Genomic DNA, 15,850 nt, shown 5'->3' with positions numbered 1-15,850 from the left:
ATGTCAGTCAAGCACGCAGCAATGCGTGTCTCTACTTGTGTGTCAGAGGGAGGAAAGGACAAGATCAGCTGGGTGCCATCGGCATAACAATGGTAAGAGAAGTCATGCGAGCGAATAACAGAACCCAGGGATGTCGTGTACAGGGAGAATAGGAGAGGACCCAGAACCGAACCCTTTAATATACTGCTGTTAAGAAACGGCTCTCCGTCAGTCGTCTCCCAGCTTTGAAGAGTATATTTTAGGAGTTTGAGGCCTAGACCTGCTCTCTCTTATCAGGCCCCAGTTGTGAGGATAAATGTTTCAGAAGACGCTGAAGAAACTGTGTGCACTGTACAGCACAGAGGTAGGGGAGCAGGTCAAATAAGGCACCAGCATGGAGAAAAGGGGAGCACAGCATTTTTCCAGAAAGCTGAAATATCAGTTATCATCACTCTTCAGGAAGCCCAGGTTTGCAATATTTACTTCTCCATCTCATAGACAGTCTGTCTGCCTGTCTCTCTCTCTGGTTATGACACTGATACTTATTTGCTAGTTCTTCATATATCTTTTTTTTTAACTTCTCTCTTTCTCTATGCTTGTTATTCACCTCTTTCAATTGCTCCCTTTTTAGCTCTTCTCTATTTCTTTTTTCTTTTTTTTTAATAGATACTTTATTGATCCCCGTAGGGAAATAACGCTCTGCATTTAACCCATCCTAGCTGTGTAGCTAGGAGCAGTGGGCAGCCGCCGTGCAGCACCCGGGGACCACCTCCAGTTCGTCTTGCCATGCCTCGGTCAGGAGCACAGACAGGAGTATAAACCCCAACATGCATGTCTTTTTTGATGGTGGGGAAAACCAGAGCACCTGGAGAAAACCCACCACAGACATGGGGAGAACACGCAAACTCCACACAGAGTTTGCATGTTTCTGGGATGACCCCCAAGGTTGGACAACCCCAGGGTTTGAATGCAGGACCTTCTTGCTGTGAGGCGAGAGCGCTGACCATTGAGCCACCGTGCCGCCCTATCAACTCAGTTCTCTCTCCCTGCCCCATCTCCTATCTCGGTCTCACTGACACTTCTCTCTCTTTCCATCTTTTCCCCACTTGGGACATTTGAGGGATGACATGAGTGCCTCTGGGAACCTGTGGCACAGAAGAGCTCTCTGCTCATATTTCATGTCGGGGGGGCTGGTTCGTATAATTTTCTCAAATTTGATTGATTTTTCAATGTCCTCTGGAATCCGACCATCTCCCTTATTGATTGGACAGTACTGATTTCATATGGATGCATTACAGAGGTTATTTGCAGATAACACTGGTCAACCAGATAATGGTCATTTATACCCATGAGTTAACATTGTCCATATTCCAGTCGTAAAATTCAAACGTTTGATATAATCGTGACAGCTCCAGTAGGAGGCCAGCGATTTGAATCCTAAACCCTCCCACACTACGAGATAATGTGTGCCAGCTGCCAGTGGTGAACTGCCCTATTTTGCGCAGACTGGTGCAGACTCCCCACAATCTTAAAAATCCATCATCGTGGCCTAACCGGTGTTATAATCGTCATGTGTTCCCGGCTTAAGATCATATATCACCCTAAAGAGGGCAACAACTAGCATGTCATGTGCCTCAGTACCCATGACACTGACAGTGTTAATGCAATGTAGAGTAGAAAAATTGCATATAGAGATGTGTATTTTCAAAGTCAGCCGCCATTTTTAGTTCAGAACAGCTTGTGACACAAAAGGTCTGAGTGAGGTACCTTGACAATAGCTTCGGTGAGGTCCATCCTCCTTCCCAACAGGCAGTGGAGGCTGTCCCACTCCTCCTGCAGGGTGCCCAGCTCCGTCTGCAGCTGGGACTGCGTCTCCTCATCCCCCATGGAGAAGAGCTGCCGGCCTATCTCCAGAGTATGGATATAACTGCACTGGTACCGCTGGAAGAGCAGCTCCGTGTGCTGGAGAAAACAGTAAGATGGTGGGAAGGAGGGAGAGCACACTGGCGTTACGAACGATGGAGAATGCAAGGGAGTGTAAAGAAGAGGAGGCAAAAATGCGGAAGACTTGGAAGTTCGGAAAGGTGAGTGGAGGGCTAAATAGGAGGGAATTAAATCTGACATAATAGAGAAGGAAAGTAGAGAACATGGACAGCAAAGGAGAGGCAGGAGGAACACTGCAAGAGAAAAGGTGAATAAAAGAAAGAAAGAGGGAGAGAAAGTGAGAAAGAAAGGAGCGAGAGAGAGAGAGAGCAACAAATGAGAAGTGAGTTCTATTGGGTAGAAAAACTGACTTTGACAGATGCTGTCTTTAAAAGAGGGGGTTGGTTTGTGGGGTGCTGCTGGCTTCCTTTAACAGGGGCAGTTATCACCTGAATGATGTAAACAGTGATTTGTCTATTGTGACTTTAATAGAAGCTCAAGAGCGCACTGAATTCAAATTTCATCAGTGTTATCATGGCAAGCAGGATCATGGCAAACAATCTCAGGACACATTTCCTACTCATTGTCCTTTTGAAGAAAATGCAATCACAAGAAATCTCTCATTTTCCCTTATTATCTTAAATCTGCCCTCTGGCTCAGCTTTAAAATGTCCCCTCCTTCTCTTCTATTGTTCTGAGGTATCTCTCTCTCTCTCTCTATCAGAGTACAGAAGAAAAAGTGGGTAACCATGGGATAAACTACTGTCTGGCCTCATAGGACAGACTTGCATGCCCTCTCCTTTCTCTTCCAACTCCCTTAAGCATTTAGGTTTGTCTCTGACAGTACTGTTTGAGATCAGGAATCAGGAACACTTTGTCGTTTCATTTCCCCCAGCCCACAGCAGTGCAACACTAAGACAAAAATACATATCTACTACAAGAACAAATGTATATCAAACTACAAGAAAAAAAAATCACTGCCTGAGAGAATGAATGCCAGGATGACTGTCGGAACTGCCGGTCTGCATGGGCTAGCAGTTAGCTTAGCCTGCCCCACTTCCGCGTCCCGTCAGACCGCCCTCAGTGTTTCCTCTTTGGGCACAGCTCCAGGCAGGGCCGTGGTCCCTGGGGCCCATCGGACGCAGCAGACCAGGCTCCCCCAGCCAATCCAACGTCAGCTCTCCCAGCCAGACACCGTCGACACACCTCCCCGCACTCCACACAACGACACCAAAAACACAGTCAACACTAGGCAAGGCCACCGCCAGACCGCCCTTGGCGATACTGGAACTGCCAGTCTGCATGGGCTAGCAGTTAGCTTAGCCTGCCCCGCTTCTGCATCCTGTCAGACTGTCCTTGGTGTTTCCTCTTCAGGCGCAGCTCCGGGCACGGCCGTGGTCCCTGGGCCCACAGGACACAGCAGACCATGCTCTCCCAGCTGATCCAGCACCAGCTCTCCCAGCCATCAAATGAAGACATGGACAGACATGGACAGACATGGACGCCGACACTGCATGGATGGTATTGGGTGAGGGGGCCACAAACCTAAGTTCATGCTGCCATCCTCTCACACCAGTACTGAGTGAGGCCACTGCAAATGTGAATTCGCACCGCCATCTTTCCACAAGATGGGATTTAATCAACTTTTGGGGACTTTTGAATCATGTCTGCCTCAAGGAAACCAATCTCATTGTTCCTAATATTGCAAGCCTGACTAACGCCTAAGGGTACAGAGAGAATATCGATTTATCTAAATTCTACATGGGGCATAAGGCGATGTTTCAGAGACAGGCCTATTTTTAACCAACTCTAAATGTTCACCATGTTGGAATAAATGGAGCATTTGGAGCATTTAACCAAGTGTGCAAATCCCATTTCTCCAATCCATGTTTGACTTCTTTGATGTTGCACCTGAAGAAGTTTTCTGGTGTACATGCATCTTTGAGACACTATTGCATAAGGCAAGGCTTATCATTTAATTTCCCTGTGAACTGCTGGTTATCAATTGTAAGGTGTTTGCGCCTCCATTTAAAAACAATGATGTCCCTTTCCACCTCATATGCCTCATGGAGCATCTTTCTCAGATAAGTTAGAAATACTAGCCTCAGCCTTTCATTCTGTACCAACCTGAAGGTCCTGAAGGGAGCGTCTGAGTTGTTGCAGGGTGCAGCGTGGTGGTCCGGCAGGAGGCAGGAGGGCCTGGGTGTCCGACAGGAACCTCTGTAGCTTCCTCAGGCTGCCGCTGTACAGTTGCCAGTGCTTAACCAAACCCTCGACCAGGGAGCGCCGTTGAGCTGCCCGCTGCACGGCTCCCTGCCAGTGCTCTCGGAGTTGTGCCAGTTTGAGGATGAAGTCACTCCTGGGATGAATAGGCACCAAAATTGTGTTTTGTTTTATAAATATTGTTTTATAAAATTGATAAGAGATTTTATAAAGGTGCAGTTTTACAAGAGAGAGTGGGCAGGGCATCCATATTGAATGCTTTTAATCTTTCATTAGACACATAAAAGAAAAACCTTGTGGGATTCAGTCCAAGGCCAGTGACTGAACAAATTAAAGTGAAGGCAAATGATGATGTGACTTTCGGTGCATTAAGTATGGTATTGTATAAAGCTTAAAACTGACAGACAGACAGACAGACAGACAGACATGTGCCTTTTTACCTGTCCTCCACTTCTCCTTTCTGCAGTAGATGGAGAGCCTCAGTGATGACAAAATGAAGAATCTGGTGACCGATAGACAGCTCTGCTTGGAACCTCTGAAATACCAAATGAGAATTTGTGAGCGTTTGTTCACATGTAGTATGTCTGCACGTTTATTATTACTATATTATGCGGGCAACCCACTAAGTTGAATTCCTCATATATACAAACTCATTTGGCTAATAACATAAACAATATATCTTGACTGCACTGAAAACTGAAAAATACCTGTGTAGCCAATAATGGTGTGTGTGTTGGTGGGGTGGGGTATCATACCTGGTGTATGCATAGCTGCTCTCTAAGGCCAGTGTATGTACCAGGCAAGTCTACAGCGAGACTGTCCTCCATCCTCTGAAGGAAAGACATCCAGCTCTCACACTTCCTCTCAAAACTCTGAAGCCTCAGCGTCTCCATCTGTAACTCACTGCACACAGAGAATACTTTTACAATTAAACATACCTTTAGAAAGCTGGGGATCATCAAATGCAGTGAACCAGCCAACATCTGTCTACAGATGTTCAAGCATGTATGTATTTACCTATCCATCCACCCATCCATTTTTGTTTAATTGACAATAGTGGAGCATTTGGCTGTTGCTCTAAAAACAAAGTGACTTGTCATCAGTGCACAAATGTTTAATTCATAGAATGCCGATGTTACAGCCAAACTATATAAAGGAATTCAAGGGTTAAAGCCACAGTTCCCAGACAGTAGATGGAATATAGTAAGTATTCCATCCATCCATTCATTATCCAAACCACTTATCCTGCTCTCAGGGTCACGGGGATGCTGTAGCCTATCCCAGCAGTCATTGGGTGGCTGGCAGGGAAACACCCTGGACAGGCCGCCAGACCATCACTGGGCTGACACACACACACACACACACACACACACACACACACACCTAGGAACAATTTAGTATGGCCAATTCACCTGACCTGCATGTCTTTGGACTGGGGGAGGAAACCAGAGCACCAAGAGGAAACCCACACAAACACGGGGAGAACATGCAAACTCCACACAGAGGACAACCCGGGACGACCCCCAAGGTTGGACGATCCTGGGGCTCGAACCCAGGACCTTCTTGCTGTGAGGCCACCGTGCTAACCACTGCGCCACCGTGCCGCCCGTAAACTAAACTAAATCAGAGTAAACGAAATTAAAATGAATTAAATTAATAAATTAAATTAATTAAAATTAAAAGTAAGCATTCATCCACTAAAATTTCTATCAATCTTTCTCTCCTCTTTTATACTACCACTCCAGATTTATGCCCCTTTTCAGGGCTGTGGAGGTCTGTGATTGTTTGTTTTTTTATTCATACACCAATTAATCCATTCATCCATCAGTCTTTCAACTTGCCCATTCAGTCACTGATTAATTTCTTAGCCCACGAATCCATCCATTCCTCCATATCCCTTTACTTAATTGCAAACTTGGATCACACATGCATTTATTCTTTTGCAGTTAATTTTAGTAATATTCTTATAGACATTTTCATAGCTGTCATTACTCTCGTGCACGGCTCCCCAACCCCACTCCAGGAGTACCAACACTGATTTAACACACTCGCTTCTACTCCTTCCCTGCTCACCAAGACCTTGAAGAACTGAATCAAGTGTTAAAAATGGGTTCGAGAATTGAGAAGGGAAAAAAAAACTAACGGGACTTGTGATTTGTGTGTGTCTGACCTGCAGGTCTCCACAGCTTTGGCGGAGGTGTCGGCCCAGCCGCGGTTGAGGCTCTGCAGCCTGTGTGCCTCAGCGTCCCCCAGCGACAGCCGGTAGCTCAGTTCATTCAACACATTTAGGTCAGCAGACAGGCCGCTTGGCTCCAGAAGGCCAGACTGCAAACATATGGCCGCGTCGGAGGGTCAGAGGATCACAACACTTTGGACCGCTCGCATGACGTCACGGCTCACCCAAACACTGCAGACCATTCATGCTGCGCTCTGTCTGGCCTCTTTCACTTTACTCAGTTATTGTACGTGTTTTTTCTTTTTAGAAGCTTTTATTTATAATCTCGCTTGCCTGGAAACTTCCTGTTTTAAGTGCACTAAATACATACAATAATGCCAAATCTTTCTATCAGTTAAGGTAAAAGCCTGATTGATCAATAGATTATTTCTGATATGGTTTAAGGCCAAACATGATGAACTGTGCAGACAAAGTGCATCTACATATTAGAAAATTTTCCCACATATTAAAAATATATTATGTAAAAATGTACATATCCAAATAGATTCTGTACACTAGTTTGTGCAAACTGTAGTAATTTAACTTCAGTGTTAACTTGATCAGTCCTCTCAAGTCAGCAATACATCTGTTCCACTCGACAAAGATGACTTAGACAATTCAACAGCCCCCCGAAGCAAATTTGTAATCTGTGATATCGGGCTATACAAATAACATTGACTTGACTTGAACTTAGCAGCTTCATTCAACTGTCTTACCTGAGATATGTCCCCGCATGTCAGGTCAGCCCCATGTTGCAGCCTGTCCTGCCAACCCTTCAGGTGTTTCTCAAGTGATTCCAAGACACTGTCAAACTCCTGGAGCTGCTCGAGCTCCTCCTACTCATCATACACACGCGCGCACACACACACACACACACGCACGCACGCAAACACACACACACACACACACACACACACACACATACAACCATACGTGTCTGGTAATTTGTATTTTATTTATACTTTTAATTTTTTTATTTTATATTTCATTTATTTTATTTAATATTCAATACATTTACAATATAAAATTTTCATATATCTAATTTTATTTTCTATATTTAATTTATACTTTGAGGTCACAAAGCAAACCATGCAGAAACATATGCAAGATAAATAAAGTATAAAATGTACTATATGGGTAAAATGGAAATGCACATTAATAAAATCGTATTAAACTTTTATGATATTTTTCTTCCGTAAATGCTAGACGGATAATAAAACCACGATGAAAGTGGTTAGGATAAACAATAAAAAAGATGACATTTCCAGAGGCGTGAAACAGGCAACAGGTTATCCATGTGTCGCTTTGTAGGCCTATTTATATACATGTAGGGCATACCTGCTGCTGGCCTAATTTACCTCACCGTGTTTAGCTGAGTGTGACCAACATTTCTCGTATTAACTGCATAGCCCTGCATGTGTATACATTCAAGTGTATGTAGCCTAATCTGAGATTTAGTCAGTCACACGGTCAGTTATTCATTAAGGTAAACCTGTTACCCAACCCGTTTTCCTCAAAGCATCTAGCTCGGTGAAAGCACAATACCTGTGATGTTCTTCCGCTGTAGAATATTTCATTATTTTAAGGCTTCATAGAGGCATTTCTGTTCACATGTCTCCAAAAGTCACACTGAGTAATCCATTCACTGGACACTACCTGTAGCTGTCCCAGCTTCCTTGCTAGTTTCTGGCTGAGCCGGAGGATGTCGCGTGACAGCAGTCGACTCTCTGATCCCACGAGAGAAACTGCTGTGGGTTCCAGGTGGTGAATCAAGCCCTTGGAGGCCTCTAGCACCCCCTCCAGATCAGTTTGCAAACTGTCCATTTTCGCCTGGAGACACTGGGACAGGACAAAGATTCAACTTTCAGATTCACAAAGAATTTACAACGTTGTAGTTTTTGTGTCACGTATGCTTTAAACAGTGTCCCAATTTGGGACACTGTTTATCTGAGTCTGGGTCGTATTTCTAAACACACACAAATAATTTAAAAAAAATAGGACAGGTAAATCACAGATTTGGTCGACATTTACATTTCAGGAAAATTCAGATTGTATATGAAGATCAAGACTTAGAAACAAGAACACTTAAACAGGTAAAAAACCGACATGACACAGGAATTTGTCTATAATAATGATAATAATAATGATGATTATAAACCCGATAGACATAAATAATAGACTTCACATGACAGATTCACCAAATAAACCTTTTTAGGGCAGTTTCCCAGACACAGATTGAGCCTAGTCCTGGATTAAACTGCATTTCTAATGGAGATTCTTGATACAAAAATCAGTTTAGTCCAGAACTAGACCTAATCTCTGTCCGAGAAACCAGCCTTTATAGTTTGCACTCATTATTTACCCCCTTTTCAGCACATCTGAAACTGTTCCAACATATTGTTGTCTGTTATACTAAATGTTGATGTTCTCTCTGTTTTCATCATGAAGGCGATCAAAACACCACCTTTTTTCTCCACCCTCAGTTACTCACATGAACAGCCTGTATCTTGGCAGTGACCAGCTCTACAGTGTTATCTTGTCCAGGCGTCCCACTCAGCAGAACGGTGACCTCTTCCTCATGGGCCTTCAAACGTCTGGAGAAAGACCCCACCAGACAAGCGTAGACCTCCCACGCCTGCAGCAGGGTCTGACTCCTCTGGAGGTGGTGGTCCAAGGCTCGACTCACCTCTGTCCACCTGGGAGAGATTTGTATTGAACATCAAGTGTGCATATGTTGAAAATGTAAGTGTCAGTGAATGCCCAGGGAAGCATTTTATTAAAATTTTCACCCTTTTTTGGGGGGGGGGGTTGCCTCAATTGGAGGGAAAGTGGGGACAACAGGAAAGACGGTGTTAAACAACTGATAATGAAGATTATGGTGATGATGATAATGATGATGAATGATGAGGTCATATCATAGGGTGATGATGGTTCAATCTACAGTGTATTCCTGTCAGACTTCATTCAGTTCAGTTCCTATTCTTTGAGACAGTACAAGCCTGTTTCATGCCATCAGCAATCAGCTGTCAATAAACCTCCTAAGGAAAGAACATACCATTTACTTCCTTGCTAGTTTCTGGCTGAGCTGGAGGATGCCACGTGACAGCAGCAGACTCTGATCCAGCAGGAAGAAGTAAATGGTATGTTCTTTTCTGAGTAGGTTTATTGACAGCTGATAATTGCTTATGGCATGAAACTGGCTTGTACTGTCTCATAAAGAATTTATTTGACTCACTTGATTATTTTGCTCCTTATTTGTTGAGCACTTTCCCTACCGTTGAGTGTTTCTTTTAACAAAGTTTATATACATTCTGTTATTCTATATTCGATTTGAATTGCTTAATTGTCCTTGCACTACTGTTTAAGTTGTGATATGCATGGTTTTTACAGTCTATGATGGTTTATGAACTTAAAAGAGCAGCAAAGACATTTTAAGAAGGTCATGGGTTTAGTTCAAACTTGGGGTTTGGCCCTGAGCAAACAGGGTATGTGTTTGACTGCTTTAGCCTCCAAGACACTCAAAACCAAGTCAGTTCTCAATGAGAGCCAAATAATTTTGCACAAAAAAGAAAAGAAAAGAAAAATGAAAGAAACACAAAGGGCATAACACTTCATTAGTAAGAAACGAAAAAATAAGACTATGTAACCACATCTAGCCAAGAGTATCAAAGAACCTTAAGAGTATCTATATCCATCGACCCATCCATTATCCAAACCGCTTATCCTGCTCTCAGAGATGCTGGAGCCTATCCCAGCAGTCATTGGGCAGCAGACGGGGAAACACCCTGGACAGGCTGCCAGTCCCATCACAGGGCCAACACACACACACACACCTAGCGACAATTTAGTATGGCCGATTCACCTGACCTACATATCTTTGGACTGTGGGAGGAAACTGGAGCACCCGAAGGAAACCCAGACAGAACATGCAAACTCCACACAGAGGACGACATGGGATGATCTCCAAGGTTGGACTAACCCGGGGCTCGAACCCAGGACCTTCTTGCTGTGAGCCAACCGTGCTAACCACTGCGCCACCGTGCCACCTGCGTATGTACAAACTTCAATTCCAATGAAGTTGGGATGTTGTGTAAAACGTGAATAAAAACAGAATACAACAATTTGCAAATCCTTTTCGACATATATTCAATTGAATACACTACGAAGACAAGATATTTAATGTTCAAACTGATAAACTTTATTGATTTTTACAAATATTCACTCATTTTGAATTTGATGCCTACAACACGTTTCAAAGAAGCTGGGCTTCTCTGGGCCCGAGCTCACCTGAGATGGGCTGACGCAAAGTGGAAAAGTGTGCTGTGGTCTGACGAGTCCACATTTCAAATTGTTTTTGGAAATCATGGACGTCGTGTCCTCCGGGCTAAAGAGGAAAAGGACCATCCAGATTGTTATCAGTGCAGAGTTCAAAAGCCAGCATCTGTAATGGTATAGGGGTGTGTTAGTGCCCATGGCATGGGTAACTTGCACATCAGTGAAGGCACCATTAATGCTGAAAGGTACATACAGGTTTTGGAGCAACATATGCTGCCATCCAAGCGACGTCTTTTTCAGGGACGCCCCTGCTTATTTCAGCAAGACAATGCCAAGCCACATTCTGCACATGTTACAACAGCGTGGCTTCGTAGTAAAAGAGTGCGGGTACTAGACTGGCCTGCCTGCAGTCCAGACCTGTCTCCCATTGAAAAGGTGTGGCGCATTATGAAGCGCAAAATACGACAACGGAGACACCGGACTGTTGAGCAACTGAAGTCGTACATCAAGCAAGAATGGGAAAGATTTCCACCTACAAAGCTTCAACAATTAGTGTCCTCAGTTCCCAAACGTTTATTGAGTGTTGTTAAAAGGAAAGGGGATATAACACAGTGGTAAACATACCCCTGTCCCTGCTTTTTTGGAACGTGTTGCAGGCATCAAATTCAAAATGAGTGAATATTTGCAAAAAAACAAAATTTATCAGTCTGAACATTAAATATCTTGTCTTTGTAGTGTATTCAATTGATTATAGGTCGAAAAGAATTTGCAAATCATTGTATTCTGTTTTTATTTACATTTACAACGTCCCAACTTCATTGGAATTGGGTTTTTATATGTACCTATGAATATCTAAGTAGGCATGAAAAAAAAGGATTGAGGAAAGACTGAAAACAGTTATGTGTATGCATTCCCCTTGTGGTTACATACAAGTGGGGGTCTACACCAGACACGATGGAGTCCTGAACAACAGTGTGTACCTACCTTGCCTCCTCTCTGTCTACCTGCCCAGCGAGCAGGGCAGCGGCATCAGGGCTGATCACATCTCGGAGCGAGGCGAGAGTTTGTCTGAGTCCATCCCACTCTGCCACTGCACCATCTGTCTCCTTACGTAGGAGCTGCTTCCAACAAAATAGACACAAAAGTCATTCATATCAGACAAAATGACCTCACAAACCTGTATCTATAATGTGGTTTAAAATATTTATTCATTCATTATCCAAACCACTTATCCTTACTCAGGGTCATGGGGATGCAGGAGCCTATCCCAGCAGTCATTGGGCGGCAGGCGGGGAGACACCCTGGACAGGCTGCCAGGCCATCACAGGGCCGACATACACACACATTCACACCTAGGTACAATTTAGTACGACCGATTCACCTGACCTACATGTCTTTGGACTGTGGGAGGAAACTGGAGCCCCCAGAGGAAACCCACGCAGACATGGGGAGAACATGCAAACTCTACAGAGGATGACCCCCAAGGTTGGACTACCTACCCCGGGGCTCAAACCCAGGACCCTCTTACTGTGAGGCGACTGTGCTAACCACTGCACCATATATATTTTTGATTTTTTTTTTAATTAAAAATATATTATATATAAAATATAAAAAAACATACAAAAGATATTTTATATATTTTAAATATATATTTTGAATATATTTTAAACCGTGCCAGTTTAAAATATATTTGTTGAAAAGCACTGTGCAACAGTGAAATTCAAAACCTATTTCACCCCAATTACAAACGTTAAATTCCATGACGAAAACGAACAACACAAACACCACCAACATAGTCTAAATATAAAGCAATAACTGAACACAGTGAGTGTGACAACCTGTAGTCTGAGGTGGAGAGCCTGCTGTCCTTGTAGCTGGAGCTGAGGGTTACAATGGTAATCCAGAGTCAAGGACGTCCTAACTGTCTTTGTGCTCATCTGTCTCAGTTTCTTCTCCAGACAGTCCCACAGTTCCTGGACCCGAGTCAGCCTCTGCTTAATAGATACAGTCTACAGGAGACAGGACAGTCCAACAATGGGAAAGCCGTAACATGTCTATTTTATTGAATGGCCATTGGACAAATGGTGATGTTACAGGGGAACAGTTTCTGAAGACAACACACATTGGCAGCTATATAACTGAAACTAAAACAAAGACTTGTCCTTATTGAGACCGAATCCATATCACTGGACAACGAAGATCTTGCTTCCTGAACACTTTTGGGTGTATTTTATGGATTTTGGCCTGCTGATCATCAAAGTCACCTTAAAATTTTCCTATCACATACCGTTTTGTAGATATAACCTATTCGAGTGATTTCCTATCATATTTTAAGTCTACTAGTATATTGCCCACAAAGCAAGCTGTTTTGGTCAGTCCAAGCAGTCCAAATTGTAGAACACCAGTTTCTGGTTGCAGTATTTGTGTGAGCAGTAACGAAGTATGTGAGCTATTTGTATTTAGATATCACATTATATAGCTATACTCACAAATCTTAGCTTCTAAAATGGTCACACATTTTTGTAAACATTCTACTATACTACTTAATATGCATTTCGTTAGGCTAACCAGTCACCATAACGGTGATGGAAAAGGAAGTATTGGTTGAAAAATATTCTGCATTGAGCACATCACCTGTTGTTGTTCCTATAATTTAACAGTCAATGAATATTAGGTTGTTGTTGATCAGACTTACCTGGCTAGCGAGAGCACTGCAGGCCTCAATGGCACTGTTTGCCTTACAGATAAAATCACAGCCACCGTCTTCACTTCTAAACGTCTGAAGAAGAGCAGATTTGTGTCTGATCTTCTCCTCTAGATCCTGATAAATGGACAAAAACAAAAAAGATTTTATTTCATTTAATTTCACACTGCATGTTAAATTCTTGTACCCTTAATTTTGGTTTTTGGCTGTTAATGAATTTAAATGTCACAGTGATTTTAGCTCTGATGGAGTCTCATCACCTCTTGTGACACAAAAAAAATATATCAAAAGTATTTTTTATGTGGGTAAACCATATCAACTGGGATAATATGTATCATTTTCAAAATTCCTGAGGAAAAACTATTCAGAGAAACTGTACTTGGTTTCCATGTGACCACAGCACTATATTAAAGGACTACGTTCATTCAAAAAATGGCATCAGTCCATATCATAGAAACGTTGATTCATGGATATTCACCAGCTTCAAAGATTCAGTTCTCAAAAAATGAAATGTTCTGTAATCAAAGATGGAACGCATCTTTCATTTTTTAACATGCTCCAAGGCATATTTTACATGGCACTTCTCGTCATGCATCATACCTTGCAGGTGTGAATGCCTGTCTGCATGTCTGACTGGCTGGTGGGTGTGAGAGCTGAAGTGAGCCAGTCTCTCTGAACACTGAGCCAGCCGCCGACCTGCTGCAGTCTGACCTCTCTGTTCGCTCGGACCCTCAACTCGTCTTCCGCTCCCTGAATCTGTACAAGGCAAAGACAGTCATAGCTATAGACAAATATCCTCAAGGGGGCCACATGAATAAAGTAAATTATACATATAGAACATTCACCCGCTGATGGCTGCCTGTCTGTTATGCATGGTTTTTTGCTATGTCTAGAAAAATGGCACTGGTGACACTAGCCCCTCATAAACTGTACAGCAACAGAACGCTGTTAGCTGATCGCCAGCTTACTTAAGGTAGCCTACTTATTTCCCTGCAGTATTCGAAATACTATGCTCATAAGTCATGAGCACTTAACAGTTCTGTCCTTTCAATAGAATTTGCTTGTAAAAGCTAACGCTTGGGGGGGGGTCATGGTGGCGCAGTGGTTAACACGGTCGCCTCACAGCAAGAAGGTCCTGGGTTCGAGCCCCGGGGTAGTCCAACCTTGGGGGGTCGTCCCCGGTCATCCTCTGTGTGGAGTTAGCATGTTCTCTCCTGTGTCTGCGTGGGTTTCCTCCGGATGCTCTGGTTTCCTCCCACAGTCCAAAGACATGTAGGTCAGGTGAATCGGCTGTACTAATTTGTCCCTAGGTGTGAATGCGTGTGTGTGGGTCCTGTGATGGGACTGGCGGCCTGTCTAGGGTGTTTTCCCACCTGCCGCCCAGTCACTGCTGGGATAGGCTCCAGCCTCCTGCGACCCTGAGCAGGATAAGCGGTTTGGATAATGGATGGATGGATTTATATAGAACATGATATACTTTGAAAAGGTCTCTAAAGCAAGGCTGCAATGATGTTTATGGTAAGGTATATAGATGAAGTCCTTTGTAGTTATAACAGTAGAGGCATGGAGGGGTGATATCACACACACACACACACACACACACACACATCTTTGTGTGGACCCCTCATTGACTTAATTCCTCCCCTAACTCTAACCTTAACCTAATCCCAAACGCTAAACCCAAGTCTGCCCTTAAATAGGCCCTTAAAGAAGTGAGGACTGGCTAAAATGTCCTCACTTTGCAAAAATGTCCTCAATCTGATTGTTAAAAATTCAAATTGGCCCTCAGATGTACAGGATAAAACACACACACACACTCTCTCTCTCTCTCTCTCTCTATCCTTTTTCCTGACCAGACAGTTGAGGGTTCCTCTCAAAGTGAGCCAGCGATGGTTGAGATTGCCCTGCTCCTCTGCGAAAAAAATGCAGTCACAGCGCCCCCTCTGGTGCTCCTGAGTGCAGCCTGATGGCACAACTGTCTGGTTGACGTGATCCACCATAGCCTGGAGTGCAGACATCTCAGTCCGACACTCCTTAAGAGAGACAAAGAGAGACAGAGAACATAGATAAATGCATACTAAGAAAAAAAAAAACATCATACGTAGCACATTAAAATCCCTGAATGAAATAGTTGAATGTAGTCACTACCACACCAGTCTTCTGATATAAGTAATATGTATAAACAAATATGTAAGGTTAACCATGTCAGATAGTCACGTAATTTATCAATCAACATAATTAATCAACTTATATTTTATTATCGCAACTCTCACACAATCTCTGTATTGCATAGTGTCGCAAACGCCACCCATCTAGCAGCTAAATAGACTAAAAAAAAAAAGTGTAAATATAATTTCACCCAGGTGTTTTCACATTGCACATTACCTTATAACAAGCTAGGACCTGGGCGAGATCAGCGCTTACGGAGAAGGTTTGCCCAGGATGCTTCTCCCCGAGTCTGACCTCAGCACCATCCAGCCAGGCTTGCAGCTCTGCCAGGGCACCCTGCTGGGTCAGTTTTTCTACCCACCG

The 15,850-nt window shown here is 43.4% G+C and overlaps 1 protein-coding gene across 1 annotated transcript in view; it reads right to left on the bottom strand.

Moving 5' to 3' along the window:
* The window catches only part of syne2b (spectrin repeat containing, nuclear envelope 2b), a 268,255-nt gene that overhangs the window by 74,689 nt on the left and 177,716 nt on the right, over positions 1–15,850 (bottom strand). The window contains exons 101-114 of the mRNA XM_056295430.1: positions 15,704–15,850; positions 15,172–15,351; positions 13,919–14,074; positions 13,310–13,435; positions 12,453–12,623; positions 11,599–11,735; positions 8,831–9,035; positions 7,996–8,178; positions 7,056–7,175; positions 6,295–6,449; positions 4,880–5,027; positions 4,565–4,659; positions 4,029–4,260; positions 1,747–1,941 (exon numbers count right to left, since the gene is read on the bottom strand). Of these exons, the coding sequence (XP_056151405.1) occupies positions 1,747–1,941; positions 4,029–4,260; positions 4,565–4,659; positions 4,880–5,027; positions 6,295–6,449; positions 7,056–7,175; positions 7,996–8,178; positions 8,831–9,035; positions 11,599–11,735; positions 12,453–12,623; positions 13,310–13,435; positions 13,919–14,074; positions 15,172–15,351; positions 15,704–15,850 (2,250 nt within the window). The remainder of the gene's footprint in view (positions 1–1,746; positions 1,942–4,028; positions 4,261–4,564; positions 4,660–4,879; positions 5,028–6,294; positions 6,450–7,055; positions 7,176–7,995; positions 8,179–8,830; positions 9,036–11,598; positions 11,736–12,452; positions 12,624–13,309; positions 13,436–13,918; positions 14,075–15,171; positions 15,352–15,703) is intronic.

Source organism: Lampris incognitus, chromosome 16 (assembly GCF_029633865.1).
Source record: "Lampris incognitus isolate fLamInc1 chromosome 16, fLamInc1.hap2, whole genome shotgun sequence".
Lineage (NCBI taxonomy): Eukaryota > Metazoa > Chordata > Actinopteri > Lampriformes > Lampridae > Lampris > Lampris incognitus.
The sequence above is the reverse complement of the archived record's forward strand: the minus strand, read 5'-3'. Positions and strand labels throughout refer to the sequence as shown.